The 22,050-nt window shown below is 40.8% G+C and overlaps 1 protein-coding gene across 2 annotated transcripts in view; it reads right to left on the bottom strand.

Annotated features, from left to right (window-relative positions):
* vps8 (VPS8 subunit of CORVET complex) overlaps window positions 1-22,050 on the bottom strand; it is a 39,778-nt gene that overhangs the window by 10,451 nt on the left and 7,277 nt on the right. For both annotated transcript variants that reach the window (XM_069174651.1, XM_069174652.1), the window contains exons 7-37: window positions 20,906-21,030; window positions 19,430-19,516; window positions 18,733-18,800; window positions 18,404-18,557; window positions 18,247-18,306; window positions 17,345-17,452; window positions 16,951-17,031; window positions 15,191-15,361; window positions 14,743-14,817; window positions 12,954-12,989; window positions 12,244-12,334; window positions 11,781-11,827; window positions 11,601-11,690; window positions 11,360-11,406; window positions 10,696-10,918; window positions 10,068-10,157; window positions 9,250-9,301; window positions 9,106-9,148; window positions 8,712-8,784; window positions 7,106-7,225; window positions 6,275-6,346; window positions 5,828-5,947; window positions 5,293-5,349; window positions 5,041-5,123; window positions 4,569-4,653; window positions 4,319-4,417; window positions 3,696-3,785; window positions 3,066-3,112; window positions 2,821-2,962; window positions 2,237-2,326; window positions 810-1,094 (exon numbers count right to left, since the gene is read on the bottom strand). In XM_069174651.1, the coding sequence (XP_069030752.1) occupies window positions 810-1,094; window positions 2,237-2,326; window positions 2,821-2,962; window positions 3,066-3,112; window positions 3,696-3,785; window positions 4,319-4,417; window positions 4,569-4,653; window positions 5,041-5,123; window positions 5,293-5,349; window positions 5,828-5,947; window positions 6,275-6,346; window positions 7,106-7,225; window positions 8,712-8,784; window positions 9,106-9,148; window positions 9,250-9,301; window positions 10,068-10,157; window positions 10,696-10,918; window positions 11,360-11,406; window positions 11,601-11,690; window positions 11,781-11,827; window positions 12,244-12,334; window positions 12,954-12,989; window positions 14,743-14,817; window positions 15,191-15,361; window positions 16,951-17,031; window positions 17,345-17,452; window positions 18,247-18,306; window positions 18,404-18,557; window positions 18,733-18,800; window positions 19,430-19,516; window positions 20,906-21,030 (3,011 nt within the window). The remainder of the gene's footprint in view (window positions 1-809; window positions 1,095-2,236; window positions 2,327-2,820; window positions 2,963-3,065; window positions 3,113-3,695; window positions 3,786-4,318; window positions 4,418-4,568; window positions 4,654-5,040; window positions 5,124-5,292; window positions 5,350-5,827; window positions 5,948-6,274; window positions 6,347-7,105; window positions 7,226-8,711; window positions 8,785-9,105; window positions 9,149-9,249; window positions 9,302-10,067; window positions 10,158-10,695; window positions 10,919-11,359; window positions 11,407-11,600; window positions 11,691-11,780; window positions 11,828-12,243; window positions 12,335-12,953; window positions 12,990-14,742; window positions 14,818-15,190; window positions 15,362-16,950; window positions 17,032-17,344; window positions 17,453-18,246; window positions 18,307-18,403; window positions 18,558-18,732; window positions 18,801-19,429; window positions 19,517-20,905; window positions 21,031-22,050) is intronic.

Below are 22,050 nucleotides of genomic sequence, written 5' to 3'. Positions count from 1 at the left end.
CCCACCTCTGAACACTGGTACCAACCCACCTCTGAACACACTCTGGTACCGACCCACTTCTGAACACTGGTACCGACCCACCTCTGAACACTCTGGTACCGACCCACCTCTGAACACTGGTACCGACCCACTTCTGAACACTCTGGTACCGACCCACTTCTGAACACTCTGGTACCGACCCACCTCTGAACACTGGTACCGACCCACCTCTGAACACTGGTATCGACCCACCTCTGAACACTGGTACCGACCCACCTCTGAACACTGGTACCAACCCACCTCTGAACACACTCTGGTACCGACCCACTTCTGAACACTGGTACCGACCCACCTCTGAACACTCTGGTACCGACCCACCTCTGAACACTGGTACCGACCCACTTCTGAACACTCTGGTACCGACCCACTTCTGAACACTCTGGTACCGACCCACCTCTGAACACTGGTACCGACCCACCTCTGAACACACTCTGGTACCGACCCACCTCTGAACACTGGTATCGACCCACCTCTGAACACTGGTACCGACCCACCTCTGAACACTGGTACCAACCCACCTCTGAACACACTCTGGTACCGACCCACTTCTGAACACTGGTACCGACCCACCTCTGAACACTCTGGTACCGACCCACCTCTGAACACTGGTACTGACCCACTTCTGAAAACTCTGGTACCGACCCACCTCTGAACACTGGTACCGACCCACTTCTGAACACTCTGGTACCGACCCACCTCTGAACACTCTGGTACCGACCCACCTCTGAACACTGGTACCGACCCACCTCTGAACACTGGTACCGACCCACCTCTCTTTGTTCCTGGGAAAGGTTCTGACAGCTTCGATGACAGAAAGCGAGGATGTCATTCAGTGAATCCTTGACTCTGGTTAGTGTTGACTCCTCCTCATCCTGTCCTCCATCCTGTCCTCCATCATGTCCTCCATCCTGTCCTCCATCCTGTCCTCCATCATGTCCTCCATCCTGTCCTCCATCCTGTCCTCCATCCTGTCCTCCATCCTGTCCTCCATCATGTCCTCCATCCTGTCCTCCATCGCTCTCAGCAGTGAGGAGACAGAGTTTGTCCTTCAGCGTCTTCAGAGAGCACAAAGCATGTTGTCACAAAAGTTCCAAAAAAACAGCAGCGGCACAAAATATATTTACTTTCTGTATTGAAGTATTTCAAGCAAATAAATCTAAATGTGGTGGATCAAACAGTTCCTGTTGTGCAGCACAGTGATGCACACGGAGGATCAACAACCTTCAGGAACAATCCTTCTCTGGATCAACCTCATCACGTTAACGTGAACATTTGTGATTTCACCGCAAACCTGAAACTGAAGCACAGAAACATCAGATTTTGGGTCAAACTTTTGGGAAACAGGAAGTGCTCAACACGCCAGTGGGCTTGTTGTCACGTTGGAGAAGCCTGTTTCCATGGCGACCAGAGTTCAGGGGTTTCACAGTGAATGTTTTCCCCTCAGAAGGTTCCAGTAGAACTCGATGTTGACAGTCTGAATTCACGGTGACACAACCCTGCCAACGTCAAAGAAAACCCAGCTGCTGAGGGGCGGGGCTCTGGATCGACGGTAGAGTGGTAGCCCACGGTTCGATCCCCGCCTCCTCCTGTCCACATGCCTAAGTGTCCTTGGGCAAGACACTGAACCCCGAGTTGCTCCCGATGGCGCACCATCGGTGTGTGAGCGTGTGAATGTACTCCTGATGGCGAGCGCCTGATGATGACAGCTCAGCCTCCTCAGTGTGTGAATGGGAAACAGTGCAGACCAGTTACCATTTGAAACGTGAATGTCTCTCAGAACATGTCGCTTCATCGCCGTCGACTTTCTGAAGCATTTCAAGGGTCTCCGTTGATCATTTCCAGAGTTTGACCCAAAATCTGATGTTTCTCTGCTCCAGTTTCAGGTCCACAAATGTTCACGTACCAGTGGTCACGTTAACGTGTGGAACTCAGGCGCTGATGTTGAGTCAGTGATGAAACTTGGTGAACTTACTTTTTCACTCTTTAGGCGCATCACTGTGCTTTGCCTGCTCTCAACTGTCTCTGAGCTTTTTGATCCACCCTCGTTTAGGAATTTAAACTTCATAACTGAAAACAACACTTGAATGCACTATTTCTTTGAAGTCATTGTATTCATGTGAAGGATTGATGAAATATAAGATGAATTAGTTCATCAGTCTTTCTGATAAATGATAACTCTCCGAGTGTTTGTAGTTACCTCTAACAGAACAACGAACGCTCCTTGAACGTCTCCCTTCTTCTCCAGCAGGAAGGCTCTGGCCTCGTTACAGCGGTACTTCTCCGTCACCTGGAGGAACACCGGATAGTCGACAGAATTAACCAGATCGACAGAGATCACAGATTACATTACTATTCGTTCTCATTATTCTCCATCTCATTATTATTATTCAAAAAAATTATTCTTGAAAACTATTTACTGTTGATTATGTTGGATATATTTTACAGTGGGATTTATTAGATGTTATGAAGCAGAACTGCTTGAAAAATCCAGTCCAACCATAAGTATCGAGACAGTTCCACATTTTTTTTGTTTGTCAGCACAAATCAAATAATGGATACAACATTAAATGGCAAGTCTGCTTTCATTTAAGCATGTTTACATCAATATGGAAAGAAGTGAAGGAAGATACTGTATATTATCATTTTCTTGACCATAATTCAGAGTATCAGGATGATATTTTAGGTTTAGGTGCTGGTCCTATTTACAGGTTCCCCCAGTTCCTGTCACGTGTTTTAGCTGTGGTACAAACACATGCAATGCACTGGAATAACCGACAGTACTTGTATGGCCTCCTCCAGTCTGTAGTGCTGGGAGGTGTGGAGGAAGCTGAGGAGCTGATGGGGGGAAAAACGGCACAGCAAGTCCAGAAGAAGCTCGTGGAGGTCCCGTTCCAGAGGCAGGATGGAGTCTGAGTAACTTTCTCTGAACCACAGAGCAGGCGGAGATGAAGGAAGAGAAGTCGGAGATGAGTAAGGAAGACGGGAGGCCAACATGAAAGAGATATCAGAACGGATTCACATCCTACCGTGGCTCCAAGAGGCAGCTGAGGAATCTGAAGAGGAGCTGGTCATCCTGAAGACAGAAAAAGTGTGAAACCACTCTGAATCCTCGGGTACACGTTTGTCTTCTGCACAACATTAGACATGACTTCTTCACTTCTGCTCAGACAGCTTATTAGAAGAACATGATAATTGCTGAAGCTGACAAGAGGAGAGTGTTAAATGTTATGAATAAAAAACGTTCACATCCGATGCTCCTTACTGTCCTCAGTCAGTCTGTGCTGCTGGAGATTTTAAATAATACCCTGAAACTGTACAACAGTATCCAGTAGAATAGTTTCAATATTGTCTTGTCTTTATTTTTGCTCCGCATGCTCATAAACTACCTCAATAATGTTGTTACTGTAATCGAGTTTAATAAAAACACCTCGTCCTCTGTAAGAATCCCTGTTTTCATATTGAAAACAAAGCTCCTTGTTTCTTTGAAATGAAGCACCGTTGTGATTATCTAAAGAACTAAAGAGTGAAAGAACAAGTTTCCCAGTAGGTCAGTGAGGCCTCGTGGATAAAAGATGTTCAATGGTAGAACGGTGGAGTTCAGTCTTCTCAGTCTGTAGACATACAGAATAATAACATCAGTTTTCTGTGGATCTCACCTGAAGCTCAGAGATAATTTGCTGCACCTCCTCTGTGAAATGAAACACCACTAGATCAGCTGATTTGCTGGGGTCAAGGGTCACCAGCTCCTGTGAACATTTGTTGGAGGGTTAATGCAAATGAGATCGTTAGAACATCTTCTTTTATCTGTGCCCTGCAATTATAGAATGTCTTAATTTGAATATAAAAAAGGGAAAGAACATGGAACAAATCAAAGCTGATGGATTTGTTTGTTCAACTTCCGCTGCAAATATTTTATATTTTTCTTCAAACACCCAACACATGACATATCACGGATATGAGAATGAGGCCACTGAACAAACAAACGCCTTCTTCCTTTATAACTTCGTCGTAGTGTTGGAAGAATAACACTCTGACTGACTCCCGGACCTCCGACTGAGTCTCGGACCTCTAACTTGTGACCTCTGACTGACTCCCAGTCGCACGGAGCAATAGATGTAGTGATATACCCTCAAACATATATCCCATCTAGTCTGTGAGTCCGTCTACAGAAGGAACTAAAGGACACAGCTGGTTCATCCTCCAAACACCATGATGATACAAGTTGGTTCAGCAGCAAGAATGAATGGAAACGTGTGTGTGTCCTCCTGCAGGAACTGACCTGTATATTTTGCAGGACTTTGTTCTTCACTGTTTGCTTCTCCTCAGAGCTGTAACCCGGCATGGACAGCAGGCTGTCGATGTAGCAGAAAATCTCCAACTGAGAGACACACACATTTCATTGTTTACATTTTATCTTAGAAGATAATGTTAAGTAAAAACAAAAAACAAACAAATCAACATTCTTGCTGATGCACATTCAGATTTCACGCATAAACTAATTGTTTTGATAAATATGAAATGAGTGATACCTTCCTGAGGGGGTCTTTCAGGTAGCAGTCGATGATCCTGTCATACAGATGTTTCTTCTCATAAAGAAATTCACAGATTTGGTAGCTGGAGAGCAGACAGGTAAACATAAAGCCAGGTAAACATAAAGCCAGGTAGATTAAGAAGTTACCTGACCGTTCTACAGATGATCTGTATTAGGCTACAATTATTTCTTTACAATCTACGGTCGCTGCCATCAAATTTTAAATGAGCATATATTTTTTATAAAACAATAACATTTCTCCGTTTCAACATTCGATATGTTGTCTTTGGTCTATTTTCAATTAAATATGAGTTTGTGATTTGCAAATCATTGCATTCTCTTTTTATTTACATTTCACACAACGTCCAAACTTCTTCAGAAACAGGGTTGTATATTCAAACACAGTTATTCCATTCAAACACAGTTACTACATTCAAACACCTCTGGTTCAGGTTTTTTCAGCTACTTACAACTTTGCCTTCTCTGCCAAAGTCAGCAGCCTTCCTTCATTGAACTGGACCACACCCCCGACCTGCAGCAGCTCCAGCAGAACCTACCGACCCATCACAAGAACAGTGACATGACACAATGATACCGGGCCAGTTACATGTTTGGGTTCTGTGTTTCAGCACATTTACTTCAAAAGGACATTATATTAAAGTGCTACGTCTTCAGCTTTAGTTTGTGTGTGTGTGTGTGTGTGTGTGTGTCGTGTTTTCTACCTGCTGCCTCTCAGTGTGTCGGGAATCATCATCTGGGCAACACAGAAACTCCAGAACCTGAAAAAACAGTGAGAACAAGTTTGGAAAAATTGATGCTGAAAACAGAGAATAAAAACTGACCCTGCAGAAAGTGGCAGAGCTTCTGAGGAACCTGCAGAGCTGAAACACTTCACATGTGATGGCTCGACAGCTCAGCGTTGTGATTTTAAAAGATATATCTATAGATACAACTCTTTGTTTGAAAAAGGATGGAAACTCCTGAATGAGTTTTATACTCTAGTTCACGTGTGCTTCGATAAATGATCCAACACTGCTCCTTTCTGCTTGTGTTTGCTGTGACAAAAGAAAATAAAGGTGAAAAATAAAGGGATGCTTTTGTCTCCATGATGTGCACACACCACTTATTTGTTTTATTCATTCATTTTTATGTGTTCATTCATCTGCTGCCCTTCCTTACACTTTACACTGCTCCCTGCCTCCATCAGCACTCAGCTCTGAATCTAAGGATGATATGTCAACTCAATGAAACAGTTACCTGATCAAACAGCTTCCTGTTTACAAAAAGGGTGTTGTCGGGCTTGGCCAACTGGCGAGCCAAAAAGGTGAAGAGCCCGCCCACCTGGGAGGGAGTAAAGTCTGGGTTGTCCACCATCACCTGGTAAAATGCATATGAATGAAGCAAAGAAAAAAGAAAGAGATAAACAGTGATTCATGACATCACAAACATTTATTTCCCTTAAAGGTGTTCCTGTCTGACATTACAGGTCACTTTGTTCCCAAAAAGGAGATCACTGCTGTCTCTGCAGAGAGCAATAATTTAAAGGAATATTCAGTATTTTTTGCTAGAAATGTGAACATCTGGTTACTAATCTGGTAAATTAATGTTTAACATATAATGTGTGTTGACCCAAATAAATAAATAAACAAAATGACAAAAACAATCGATTAATTGAGACATATTCAATCGTTTGTGTGATTTTACCTGCAGTAAGATGTCCACTATCCTCTGCTGATACTCGAGCGCCTGCTTGTCGTTCTTAAAGTCTTCAAACGTCTAGAATGAAATAAGATTTTTTTTTTTTTTCATGATAGAACAAAACCCTTGAAGGTTTACATTTTTTTAGAGGGAAAATGAAACCCAGTTTGACCCACTGAACTCTCCCCAAACAAGACTAACACTGAGTGAGGTCCACTTTTAATTCAAACACTCCAGATGTGTGAAGGTTGTGGCTGAAAACCAGATGTTACCGAACCAACACGCAGCCATGGAGCACCGGGTTCAGGCAATCACAAAGAAGTGATTGAATGAGAAGATCACTATTTCTCTATTCGTCGATACAGAAAGATAATTTAGAAGCAGAAACAGACGTTTTTTATTAATTAAAATAAAAAACTAAAAAACTGTGAAGTCGTAAGCTGAAACTGAAAGATCATTTTCTGCAGCTTTATCACGACAAACACTCACTTTTTTTTTTTTTTTATCACACTATCATCTGATACACTGTTATAAGAATAGAGACTTTCGGTTTCTATCTCCCCGGTGCGATAACAGCAGGACGAGAGCAGTGTTATCGCCATGGAAACCAAGATCCTCTCTGATGCAAAAGTGGTCAAATAAAATAGCAATTTGTGAAAAAAAATTAAGAAAATAAACCCGGTTCAGGGCAGCCTACAGGCCAATGTACATGGAAAGGTGACCCTTCCACTGCAGGAGATTAATGGCTGAATATGAGATTGAATAAACAGTCGTCCAGTCTCCGCACACATTTATCAGCAGCACAAGAAGAGTTCGCACGACGGGAACAGATCTCACCATGGCGAGGACGTTCAGAAACTCCCGCGTGTCAAAGTGAAGGAGGGTGTGAATAAACGGGAAAACTTCCTCCTCCTCCGAAGAATCAGCTGAGTGGAGACGGATCAGGAACTCAAACACCTGGAGCACACACACACACACACACACACACACACACACACACACACACACACACACACACACACACACACACACACACACACACAAACACACAAACACACACACACACACACACACAAACACACAAACACAAACACAAACACACACACACACACACACACAAACACACATACACACACACACAAACAAACACAAACACACACACACAAACAAACACAAACACACACACACACACACACACACACACACACAAACAAACACAAACACACACACACACACAAACACAAACACACACACACAACATTAGCTTCCTAGTACAAAGAGAAAGTACAAAGACAGCAGCTCTATCTCTTCAGATGACACATGATGATGATGATGATGATGATGATGATGATCATGATGATGGCGTTATCCCTGTTCCCCTCCGCCAATCACGTGTCCCCAGCATCACTGATCAGACTCTATAGTAAACACCTTTTAACCCTGAGAACCAATCACACAAAAGCAAGTTTTCTTTTTCGGTCAAAAATAAAATTCAGCTGGAACGACGTCAAGTTGTGAGCAGAAGTTAAACTCTCTGGAGCGTTGAGGGTGAATAATTCACTTTCTAATCATGAATTAAATGAGCTACGCTGTTGTGTGTAAACTGCTTGAGACTCAGTGGTCTCACACAGCTGCTCGATTACTAAACCAGAGGAGATGAAAGGGCTTTTGAATTGTTACCTCTTCATGTGTCATTTAATTACAATTCATTTTGTAGGTAACCTGAGTGTCTTTTATATTTTATGGCTGAGATTGGCTGCTGATTCACATCAGCTGAGTCAGCTTCATTTTTATATGATTAAATCAATCAGAAGGTTGTTTTAATTATTTCTGTAAGTGGGATGAAATACGTAGAACATCCATCCGTCATTCCACTTTCGCGAAAATAAAATGCCATCAAGTACAAAAATAGGGTCCTAAAAGTTCCTTTTTTGTGATCAAGTAATCACACGTTTTAAGAAGGTGTGTCACATTTAGCAACAAGGTTGACCGCACCTCCTCACTCAGATGAGTGTTTGATGTTCCTTTCTTCACTCAAGAGTTTCTCCTAGACGTTTCCTACCCCACTCCAATGATAAGATTTAAAACGTGAGCCTGAGTTCGGGGCTCTCTGACGACTCACACCGGTCTCTCGTCTTTATTGTCTGGTCGGAGTTAAATCCACATTTTGTCTTTTTTGTTTTGAAGAATGAAGCTTTAGTTTCATCTGGTCCCTGAACATTGTTTTTCTATCCAGAACATAGAATCACCCGCAGCAGAGAATAACTGTTAAAAACGTCTCCGTCTTCACAGGAGCAAACCTCTCACATATGGCACCGTGTCTAATCATTCACTAGGAGAGCTGAAAGAAAACCTTCATACAACACAAATCACTCCTGGAGTTTTAACCAAGTCCAAATCATCTATCATGTTGTTTAATATGTCAGAAACAGCTTCTACGTACCTGATGCTTCACTTGGACCACCAGGTCTTCAGGGATGTTTCCTCGGGGATATGCCCTTCCTGCAAGACAGCAGCTATACACACACACACACACACACACACACACACACACACACACACACACACACACACACACACACACAAAGTGTGCATTGACACAAGGATACAATATTGGTAAAAATCAAGGCCCTAATAAAAAATAAGTACAATAACTTGATAAATACAGTCAAAATGTCACAGAGCGGTTCTCATCCTTCTGCTTATCTTCCTGTTTCCATTATTTTCTCTTTGAAAGTCGCCTGCTACTTCGGATATGACAGAAACACAATGCCTCCCTGTGCGACAGCTGCATGAGCTGATGGACTGAGGAGGGAGTTGATGTGTGTGTGATTTACCTGATGTACACCAGAAGTTTGTTTCCCATCACCACGTCCTCATCTGACCCAGAAGACAAAGTGTAGAGTTACACACAATGCTTTTCTTAACTATAAAGATAATTCAAATATTAAAAAGTGGTAGGTGTGGTTTTCCAACCTTACCTGTTAGGCTCCTCCCCTCCCTAAGTGTTGGGCCAATCACTGCAAAGAGTTTCTGAAATATAAAGATAAAGTCGACAGCCCAGTGGAGTGTGATGTCAGATAATGTTCAGGAACTGAGGCACACATTCTATTAAAAGGATCTATTAGTCCACAACACACTCCAAAAATGATTTACGTTCAATTTTAATTATTAAGAGAACATTAAGTATGAGTGAATACAATATGTAAATATGCTATTGTCAGTTAAAAAGCTGGTTGAACTGCATTTACAGTTTTCATCACGTTTCCAGCCTCCACCTGCACCATCTAACATAAGACTTATTTTGGATTAATATCACATTAATAATATATTAATAACACATTAGGTTGGTAGATCAGTTTTAATTTATATTAGATGTGTAGTCGAAATGTTAGTCTGAAGTTTGGTAAATGTGATCCCATCACAGAAATGGCACATTCAAAAAGGTCAAATGGTCAAGCATGTTATTAATTTAACTTCTGAATTTGATGATTGTTGATTTAGAAATCTTTTCACAAGAAATTATGACTTTAACTTTTAGAAATGTCTTATAACAACTTCTCCCTGCAAGAAAATCCCAATTTAAACACAATGCTCTGAAAAACAAAAGATGAAACTCAGATTAAACCACATCACCTCTAAACGTGGTCCGTGCTTCACATAAAAATTATAGATCTGGACAGAACGGCCTGAAACGGCTTATTTCATGCAAATATGTGAGCAACATGAAATCAAGTTCTACATGATTAAATCTGACACGATGGAAGGAATGAAAGAAACCTTCTGTTGGATGACTCACCTCCATCGGAGTAATGTAGTCATTCATGCCACTGTTGAACACGTAGATCATCGCATCATAGAGCTGGTTCTCCCAACACACCTGAACCACCTTCACACACACACACACACACACACACACACACACACACACACACACACACACACACACACACACACACACACACACACAATCTTTAGTGAACAATATAACAGTGGAACGTATTTGTCTGACTGCTGCTGACAGTTGTGGACATCACACACCACATGGAGTTGTAATATTCAGATGTAGACAGCTGGTGCTTCTTTTCTCCATCTGCTTTTGTGTAAATAAAATAATCACTGATTGGATAAAACTGGATTTTTTTTTTTTTTAAATTGTTTTAAGGAAAATCTTGAGGATTTGTGTCCTCAGGATAAAACTGACAAATGTACAAATTATGATCCAGAAATGTGGAGCTGAAGATTTTTACTAACAATAACAGTTTTGTAACGCAGAGTGAGAATTTCTGCACAGAAATTGTAAAATGTAAAATTTGTTTGTTGCACACAGATTTTCTCATAAATCGTTTTTATATTTGCACAAAGTCTAATTAACATTTGTGAATCTTCTGAAGGATATTTTAAAAATGTTTACACTGTCTTCACACCTGATGGATGTCCAGGCTGGTGACATCCAGATGGACAATACATCTTTCCAGGCTGTCCAACAGACCGTTGCCATGGTAATGGGCCAGGAGGTCCCTCATGATGGGAGTGGTCATGTGACCGAGGCGGTCAGCAATGATGTACGACTCCAACGACTCCAGGAAGACTCCCTTAGCAACCATGTTCTCCATCAGCCGGGAATACAGCTGGTTGAACAGCAGGTCACTGTCTCACACACACACACACACACACACACACACACACACACACACACACACACACACACACACACACACACACACACACACACACACACACACACACAACATTGTATATTGAACAGATGTATATTTCACGACATGATGTCACTGCAGTAAACATCATCAGATCACTGAGGTGAGTTGGTTTTATCCCTAATAACTACAGATCCTTAATATATTATCAAAAATATAAGCGCAGCACTTTTATCTTCACTCTGATTTTCAGGTCTAAGACTTCTTCGACGCACACTAAAGGTTTATTTCTCGCACAAAAATACAGGTGAGGAGCATCAACATGATCCACTTAAAAATTTACCTTAAATGTTCTTTACTTATTCTGCTTTAAGTGATATGTTTTCACTGAATCATATTAATATCATTTATTTTTCTGTACACATGTACTCACGCCCTCTGGAGCAGCAGGCTGTAGTCCACCAGCACTGGAACCACATCCTGAACACACCACAGAGAAGAGAAGATGAAGAGCGGGGAAATAACACAGACCACACATCTGATGGGGACAGATTTCAGTGTAACACCAAACTGAAGGGGACTGCGTTGACACTGCAGGTGCTCACTGTCGCCTCCTAATGTACAAAGTGGTATTACAAGCAGGGATTGAATTCATTGGCGCATGCTTAGTTTACCTGGAAGTGCTGCTCCATCACTTGGATCTTGCCTTGTTCTGGACATTTCTTCAGAGCAAACTCTGCGAACTGGAAGAGGATCTCGACCATCTGCACACACAGACAGAGAAAGCTCCATCAGAGGGAACCGTCCTGGTGAAACAGCTTTAAATGCAGCACCGTGTGATTTTCTCCTCTCACCTTGTCACTGACCACGGCCTTCCTCTTCAGCGGATCTCCATACAGGCCTGGAACAAACACATGACTGTCTCACTGTCCATCTGACACACAACAGAGTTGTACATTAACAATATTATTTAATATATCTATGTTGATCATGTGCTGACACAGATATTCAAACCATATTAAACACATGCAGTGATTCTGTGTTTTTATAGTCTCAGTTAACCCTCTTTAAAAGACTCAAAATTGTTTAAATAAAAGACAAAAAGAAGCCAATTTCATGTATTTTCAAAAAGACTTTGCGATTACAAGAAAATGATGAGATGGAGTCTGAAATATTCAGTCTTTTCCAAAAACTTTGTCGCCCACAATGTCCGTCTTCTGACAGGTTTAATGAGTCTGAGAGCTGAATTCAGTGTGTGTTTGTGTATATGTGTATTAATACATACATATCTGTAAGGGCCGTATGCATGATACCCACCAACCACCGCCTTAGCAGTTCCCTCGTGGAAGGACCAGGCCAGAGAGAGAGCCTCCACAAAGTGCTCCTGCTTCAGGAAGCAGTCGATACGCTGGGGACACACACACACACACACACACACACACACACACACACACACACACACACACACACACACACACACACAGACAGACAGACAGACAGACAGACAGACAGACAGACAGACAGACAGACAGACAGACAGACAGACAGACAGACAGACAGACACACACAGACAGACAGACAGACAGACAGACAGACAGACAGACAGACACACACACACACACACACACACACACACACACACACACACACACACACACACACACACACACACACACACACAGGGTTTTCACCGTTTACAATTTGTAATGCACAAAGTTTAACAACCAAAACAACACTTTCACAGAAGCGTATACAAACATACAATCAATCACTTCTTAATGCTGCTGTGCGTTTTCATACGTATGACTTCGGACTCATTAGATAACCCAGTTTTGTTTTTTTGCTCCTTTATTGTTCCTTGAACAAACGTGCCGCTGTGTTGTGACACCCTGAGACCAGAGTCTTCTAATCATCACGTCACACCAAATGATTTACGTACTGTAACTTTAACTGTTCTTCATAATGACTAATCTGTGTAGAACTACAGTTCTCAGGTTTGTACTAACTTACAGCAGTGTCATACATACCTCTCTCCAGTTCCTTAGAGCCATGATGTGAGCCGACTGCAAGGAAAGACAACATCATATTGTTATATATACTGCTGTAACTGTTATATATACTACTATATATACTTTATATACACTGCTGTAACTGTTATATATACTGCTGTATATACTATTATATATACTGCTGTATATACTCCTGTAACTGTTATATATATACTGCTGTATATACTGCTGTAACTGTTATATATACACTATTATATATACTGCTATATATACTGCTGTAACTGTTATATATACATATATACTGCTGTATGTACTGCTGTAACTGTTATATATACTGCTATATATACTATTATATATACTATTATACATACTGCTGTAACTGTTATATATACTGCTATATATATTATTATATATATTGCTGTATATACTGCTGTAACTGTTATATATACTGCTATATATACTATTATATATACTGCTGTATATACTCCTGTAACTGTTATATATACACTATTATATATACTGCTATATATATACTGCTGTAGCTGTTATATATACATATATACTGCTGTATGTACTGCTGTAACTGTTATATATACTGATATATATATATATACTATTATATATACCGTTGTGTATACTGCTGTAACTATTATATATAGTGTTATAAGTATTATACTGTTATAAGTGTTATATATACTGTTATATATATATATATATATATATACTGTTATAAGTGTTATATATACATTATAACGTTACATATGCTGTTATAACTGTTATATATACTGTTATAAGTGTTATACATACTGTTATAAGTGTTATATATATATACTGTTATAAGTGATATATATACTGTTATAAGTGTTATATATACATTATAACGCTACATATGCTGTTATAACTGTTATATATTTATATATATACACACACTGTTATAAGTGTTATATATGCTGTTATAAGTGTTATATATGCTGTTATAAGTGTTATATATACTGTTATAACTGTTATATATACTGTTGTATATACTGGTATATTAGAATACTAAAATGAAATGTCTTTTAACTTTCACACGTTATTTTTTTCTCAGGAGAAATGTCACAGATGAAATATTTCTGATGAGACATCATTAAATGATAACAAACAGACCAATATTCATCTGGATGTGATGCAGTGTGTTGTGTGTGTAAAGATGTGAACAGGTCTGAAGGACTCATTTAAAACTGTTTGACAGAAGTGACCATACAACAGTTTTTTACTATTAAACTAAACAAACCCATCTTCTGAGATTAATCCCATATAAATTAATTTATGTAATGACCTCTTGATAGTATATTAAAATATTTTACTTTTTGCATCTGGTGTAATGAGTGAGTGTATTATGTGCTGCTTCCTTTTATTTATTTGGCGGAGTTGTTTGAACTTTGATTATAGCTACTACAGTCAAAAACCAAACAAACCAAACGCTCCTAACTCTCCTGCTTTCTCCGGGTCATGTCCTTCTCCAGTAGCCACAAGGCTGATACTCCTACAATGGAAATCCTCCCATAAAGAATGGTTGTTTAATGTGATTGAAATTGATTTTCACCTTCTTCTTGAAAGTATTTGATGGAATTCAATACGTGGATGCACCTAAATGAATCGTCAGGTGAACGTCTTTTTTACTGAACGCTGTTATCGGTTTCAGCGTCACTGCAGCAACAGTCAGACGGTCTTTCTCAGGGTTTTTACCGAATGATCAGTCTGCTCAGGGGAAGACACCTCCACATACATTCATACAACAGATGAGTCAGATAAAAGTAGACCATACCTTGGTGCCCAGATAGATAATCTGTCCTGCGTAGCTGGAGACGGACTGGTAGCAGGCTTTCTCTCCGACTAAAGCCTGGAACACACACACACACACACACACACACACACACACACACACACACACACACACACACACACACACACACACACACAAGATGGTTTTAACTCTAGAGCTCGATGAGGACTCAAGGGAACGTCGGAAATGTGCTGATTTATTTGTGATGAGATCACCATGGTTACCAAGAGGTGGTTAGACTGACACTTTAGTTATCAGGCTCAGAGTCTGTTCACAGGTTTGAGAACATGTGACCGTCTGACTGAAACTGCTTCCCTTCTTTTCTTTCCAACAGCTGAAACTAGTCATTGTTCTCTACGTATTTATCTTAAACCGGACCTCATCCATGACCCAGAAACATGACATTTGACCCCTGAGCCCGTTCCCTCACCAAAGCCTGGGACACATTCCCTCCGGTGGCCAGCGATTTGAAATGTCGGCTGTTGTAGACCAGCTGCACCTGCTCCAGGTCCAGAGTCTCCAGAACATCCTGACTGGGCCGGTCCACAACCTGCAGCTTCTCATGGCTGTCCACCAGGACCAGAGTCCGACTGTTGATCCACTGCAGAGACACAGAGACGGGAAGACACGTCAAGCGTTTTATTCAAACATCAGCCATGTAGAGGTTGGATGACGCCTGAGTCTACCTGGTCGGCATCAAAGCAAAGAAAACCGAGCAACTCCAACGTAATACTGCTTACAAACTGAGCTCATTTCAGCACCTTTTAACGCTGTGTATAATGATGTCAGCCAGAAAAACAAACTCATTATCCAACCAGCTCAACTTCAAAGAGAGTTGATTAAACTGCTAAGGTCCTCAGGCAGTTTTCTGAACCTCCATCACAGTTAATCACAGTGGACACTTTTCTACTGACTCAGTTTATAGCAGCTGAATTTTCATATGATAAATGTCTGAGAGTGATATGTCACAATCCAATGTCCCTTCAAAACTTTCTGCTTTTCAAAAGTTCCTATGTGACTCATGAAGCATTCGTGGACATTGTGTTGCAGTCACACAAGCAGACCAGTTCGTTTATTTATACATGTTTTTATAATTGCTGCTCTTTAACTTTACACACTGTACCTTACATTAGACAGTCACAATGCAATATATCATGTTTGACTCTAAAGTGAAGAAGAGGGTGCAGAGTGTGTATAAAGTGTTGAAGAACATCAACCAGGGGCCCTCAAGCACCTGCTGGTTACACAGCGGGACGGTCCTGAGCCGCTGTGTGCTCAGGGGAACACATGTTCAACTCTACGATTAAGGCCCTGTTCACATCTGAAGTTAAAATGCATGCTGGGTGATGCGATCACAAGCTGTAAGCTGTAAACACAGGACGCACTGAGATCCACATTCAGAAGTGTTCTGGGCCGCATTGAAGACCATCTACTGAATTGAACTCAAACCTGCAGGAATAACTAAACAATCTGAGTGTGAACAGATGTGACGGGTCGAGCCTGACAGGGTTTGGGTTGTAACTTATAAACTCTAGTGTTCTACATTTTTCGACAAAACAGGAATGAGTTTCAACTCCTGCTGTATTTTGGGCAACAAATGAAAGAAGGCAAACAATTGGAGGCTGAAACTCCTGATTCACTCAGTCCTCAACAGATTATTTGTGTCTCTCATGAACAGGCTTTTATACAACAAGTAGTTCCGACCCAGAGATCTGATTGGTCAACTGTACATTTAGAAACGTGATCAAATCAGCATAAAAGCAATAAAACGGACTGGATCTCCTCTCTGTTGCTAGGTGGTTGCTAAGGGTCGGCCTACTTCCTGGAGTAGTAAACATTGCCTACATTACATAAGAGTCTACTGACGCGACAGAGATCACACGAACACGTTTTTTATATTGAGAGTGAATTGCTCCACAATATGAATACATTTTGATTACATATTTTATTTAGCTGGTAACTTGTTGTATAATCGTAATATTACATTCGGGGTGTGCTTTAAGCGCCTCGGTCCTGATCGCATCACTGTTTTGCCAATAATGACTTTAAAGCACACCCTCTTGTGTAATATTGTTTAATTAAAGCTGTCCACTTGTGATCGGATCACCTGGGACATATCAATGCCAGGTGTGAACTGGGCTACAGGTAACTGCTCTGAAACAGACCCACTGTTTTGCATGAGGTACTTACACTGAGGCTGATGATGTCACAGCTGAGGTGGAGCTGTCTTTGTTTGATGACATGGATGGTCCCCGTCTCCTCCTTCTTCACCTGAAGCAACCATCAGAAGAGAAACTCCCACAGTTCTTCAACAGAACACTGGTGCAAAGGTTTCACAAGCAGAAATCTGGGAAATATTATATCAAAGCCTGTATACTTCTAACGTGAGCATATTTCTGTTACTATATTCAAAAGTAGCCCATAATTTACATCTAAAAAAAACTGTTGATTCTATTAAAAAACAATATCCAAGTTCAGTGATGTTATGAAGAAAACTTAATATTTTGACCCCAGAAGAAAAAACCTAAATGGAATCAAAAGGAAGTAAGGTGTACTGTACACTCCAAAGATAAGAGTGAGTTACCAGGAGGAAGTGAACTGTATCTCCTTTGCAAAAAGCCAGGATGGGATTGACCGCCTTCTGAACAGGAACAAACTGCCAGGACAGCTGAGGGACACTGGACGGATCGGACTGTTGAGAGAGGGCGCATCACAGCGTTTCAGGCATCGATGTCAGAGTTAACCTTTAAAACATGAGGTACTACTGTGGTCTGCAAAGGTCACATCCTCATTACAGCATTCAGCTCTGCCTGTCCTGCCAGCACGTTTAGTGGAAATAAATAAAAAAGTAAGCACAATCTTTGAAATTAGAAATATGGTTGGAGTTATGGACAACACTGTCCAGACTGAGACTGACTGCTTACATGATGAGACCAACTGTGTTCAAGGCAAGAGTGACGTTTTTTGGACATTGGTTGAATTTGTGTTAATTACTGCGATCACAAGATCCCAATTTCCAGGAGGAACTGTGAAACCAGACTTTGGGACAAATTCTACATCACTGATCACAAAGAGGAGTGGTCTTTCACTAAATTCCAACGCAGGTATGAGAAGAACAAGCTGCTGACAATGCGGTGAAGTAAAGCTAGGGATTTCAGAGGACTCACCATCAGGATTTGTTGGTTTGCATAAAAATATAAAGTGTTACAAAGTAATCTCAAAGACTTTGGATACTCAACAGTTTGCAATTGGACGAATTGTTTATAATGTGATTGAGCACTGTAGCTACTCTCCCTGGAGTTGGCCATCAATATGAAATAACTCCAAAGCAAAACACACATCATTGGACAGGTATCTTGATGGCTTTCTGTTGAAGCTCAGTTGGGTGATGCAGAAGTGTTGGGATCATAAACACCTTCGTATCAATGGATGTGGGCCAACATGCATTCACAACAACCAGATGGACAAACACATAGAAGTTCAAACCTTGCTGTAAGGGAAGGTCATCCAGACTTTCAGAGTGGGCTTTAGTCCGATGACTAGAATCTGGTGAAGGAAACCAAAAGGGGAATACATCAGACATCTTACACACAGCTGGGTGGAAACACTGAGGTTGTGGATGCATTGTGAATGCAGCTGTTACTTTAGTGAGAGAGGCCATAGCCAGCAGAGAGTAGTGTGTGATGGGATGGTCTCTGAAGTCCGGAGGAGCACGCAGAGGTTCGACACAGCAGACCTCCCCTTTAGAACCACTGAAGAGACACCGAGAGTCACATGACCGCATTCCCATCACCCTCCTGGAAACAAAGACAAACAGACATTCACAAAAACAGAGAGACCAGCAGGGAAGATGTATTTATAATCTGACCAAACTGCTGAAACACTGAGATAGACTGAGCATATTATCTATAAGGAAGACTGATGGCAGACTATCTAACACACATATTGTAACTTTAAATTAAAGTAATTCACCTGAAAGCCAGTTCAAAAACGGATCCTCCACTGTCATTGCAAACTGCAAGAGTCGGGTCATCTGTGAACTGCAGATAAAAATACAGCCAAAGAACAACAATGTATATATGGTATATATGTACTTTAGCAAGGTGTGGAAAACACATAGACACTGTACAACATTGTTTCCGAAAAAGTTGGGACGGTGTAAAATGTCAATAAAAACACAATGCCATGATTTGCAAATCCCATGAACACATATTTAATTGCAATACACCAAAGACAACATACCAAATGTTGAAATGGAGAAATTGTATTGTTTTAAGAAAAATATATGCTCATTTAGAAGTTGATGCCAGTAACACATCTCTAGTTATTTCTGGGGATGAGAAGAGTATCTGGTACCGATAGTGTACAAGTATCATCATTCATAAACGTACACACTCCATTTATATACTCACACAATTCATTTATGTACACACTCTGATTGATTTGATGGAGTTTGTAGGTATATAAATAGTGTGACTGCCACATTCAGCCTATATGAAATGACCAACATCAGCACGACACATAAACTACGTCATATTTGTGTAACGACTGTTTCCATTGTGAGTCTATATTTTAAATAGTACATGTGCATTAAGATATTGTGTGTGTGTGTGTGTGTGTGTGTGTGTGTGTGTGTGTGTGTGTGTGTGTTTTGTGTGCGTGTGTGTACCTTCACATGCAGTACAGCTGTCCCTGGAGGATGAGCATCAGTGATCGTTCTCAGAAGCTTCCCATTGGCTAGATCCCACATTGTAATCTAATGATGCGGGCAGACAGACAGACAGACAGACAGACAGACAGACAGACAGGTGAGGGTAAGAACCACTCTGTATACTGTATTTTATTGTGCAACCTATATTGGATGATCAACATTGTTCGATGAATTATTGTTAATACATTGCAGTTAGTTATAAATATTATTTGTAGTTTTCCGATGACCTGCCTGCTCTCCTGAAACTGAACTGTCAGTGAATAATTTAATTAACTGATGATAATTTTTAATGAACCATTGGTAGTGACAAAGTCATAAATACATTTGGTTTCAATGAAGTTATAAACATCATGAAAGCTGTCTATGACAACCTCACAGCATGCATCAAAATTACTGACTGATGTGACCTCCTTACAACAGGACTTATTAAATTTATACATTTAAAAATGATCTTTTACACCTCCTCCAAACTTTCCCAAGCACAATTACTCAAACAAATTTACACAAAATTATATCAGGACTTAAATGGCAAGTGAAAAGATCTCGAGTACAAATCATCACAGCAACAGAAAGACAGAGGAGGCTAACATCCTGAAAAATGACTATCTCAGATAAAAACCTGCGAAGAATCACATAGATTGGAGCAGTGGGTAACGGTCTGGCGTGGAAAACATTAATAAAGGAACACAAACTGGAAGATGTTCATATTTTAAATTGGCGTCCATATGAGCCAGATTTTAAACCAAATAAAACAAGGTAAAACATCTGCATGTGACGTTACACAGAAAGATGAAATTATGTGTTTTCAAACTTTAGGAGAGGTTTTCTTGTTAAAAACAAGATTTTCATATATACCTCCTATTGAGAAATTACTACAACCAAACAATTAGGAAGAAAATTCCCACCAAAGCTGGGAAAGCATTTATCCAATTTTTCACAAAAGATTATAATCCAATGTTAAAAATGGGATCATTTTACAGCCTCTGAAATGTGAAAACTAATTAACAAAATATATGGAGGACAGACAGATGAGAGCAGGACGGAGGTCTGCCAGTTACAGATATTTCAATGGAAAGAAAAGCAGAGGATTTCATACGTGGAATGAAGTTTGCTGGAAAAAATATGAATAATTTGTTCATCACTCCCTTCATGAAGGTGCATTATGATAATAGTAATTCTAACCGTATTTAAGAACCTAACCTGCCAGAACTTTTACAACCTTCCCGGCAGTATTAGTTTGAGAATTAAATAATTTGCATTCAGAAATCATGAACACGTTTACAGCTGCATGCGATATGTTCATATCCAACAGAGCACATGTTATTAGTCCTGTTTGTGGACTCTCTCTGTGATAGGCTCCACCCCTCTGACTTTTTTCCAACTTGAATCAGAGCCAGCAGGCCTGTGATTGTGCGGCGTGTTTGTGTTGTTTACCTGTCCTTTGGCGAACCCGCAGAGAAGTCGCGAGCAGTCATGGTTGATGCTCAGGGCAGAGACGGCTCCGAACTCCGCTCCGGTGGTCTTCGTGCCCAGACAGAGTCGCAGAGCCTGGTTGGTCTCTGGAGAGGAAGATGAACATGACGTTTAACCGCAGCAGGAGGACGACCTCAGAAAGGTGCGGATGGTAAAATAAATCCAAACAAAAAGACAAACTCAAGGTTTTCCCTGCAGGCTTCAGGTGTAACAGTGGAATCAAAGAGCACATCAATGCACTACAACAAAATGAAGAGCTGGAAAAGCAATGAAACTGCAGATCACGGCAAAGAGCATGCATCGAAGAAGCTCAGCCAAACCAAGATGCACACAAACAGTCTCAGAGCCAATCAGATGCAACACAGAATGACAGTGTAGTCATACCTTTTCCTGCCCAGCCATCATTATGTCAGCAACATAAAGAGACATCGGTAAGCCCTACTGAGATCTAAATCTAAAACCCAACAACATCACAGTTTGAACACTCAGAGAAACATTCGGGGTGTATCTGTGGGGACAGTCAGCTGTTTGCAGAGTCAGCGTTTTCGCATGCAGAATAATAAAAACCAACATCTTATTGAAGTTGAAATGACAAATGCTGTCTTTTAGCTGACGCCTACGATCACCTGAACCAGGTCAGTGTTTGTTGGTCGTGCTGCTCTTACATTTATCATGTGGAGCTGCAGTAACTGGAATTTACAAAATATTCATTATTTGAAGTATCTATAACTGCAGACACTGAGCTCTATCTAACACCCAGCAGGCGTCTGTGCTAGTTTCAGGCTAAAACAGTGGGCATTTCCCGTCTAAAATCCAGGCTGTTAAAATAACAAGTGGACCTGCAGCCATCTGAACACCGGCGGGAGTATTGGTCTGAAAATGACATGTCGTCAGCCATTAATATCTTAAAGAAGTGGAAAACAATGTGTGAGATTTACCAGTAAAAACCTGTTCTTCAGAAGATGTTGCAGGACTTCAGTGTTATTTTACAGTGTATTATGTTAAAGAGGCTTTCACTGCACACAGTCTGAACATCAGGCTTTACTCACATTTCAGCACCAATATCCATCTATGAACATCACATTGAGCAAGAAAGAAGACACACA

Source organism: Embiotoca jacksoni, unplaced genomic scaffold, assembly GCF_022577435.1.
Source record: "Embiotoca jacksoni isolate LCO1_2020_lvr unplaced genomic scaffold, fEmbJac1.0.p SCAF_60, whole genome shotgun sequence".
Lineage (NCBI taxonomy): Eukaryota > Metazoa > Chordata > Actinopteri > Embiotocidae > Embiotoca > Embiotoca jacksoni.
This window is presented reverse-complemented; position numbering and strand designations above follow the sequence as displayed.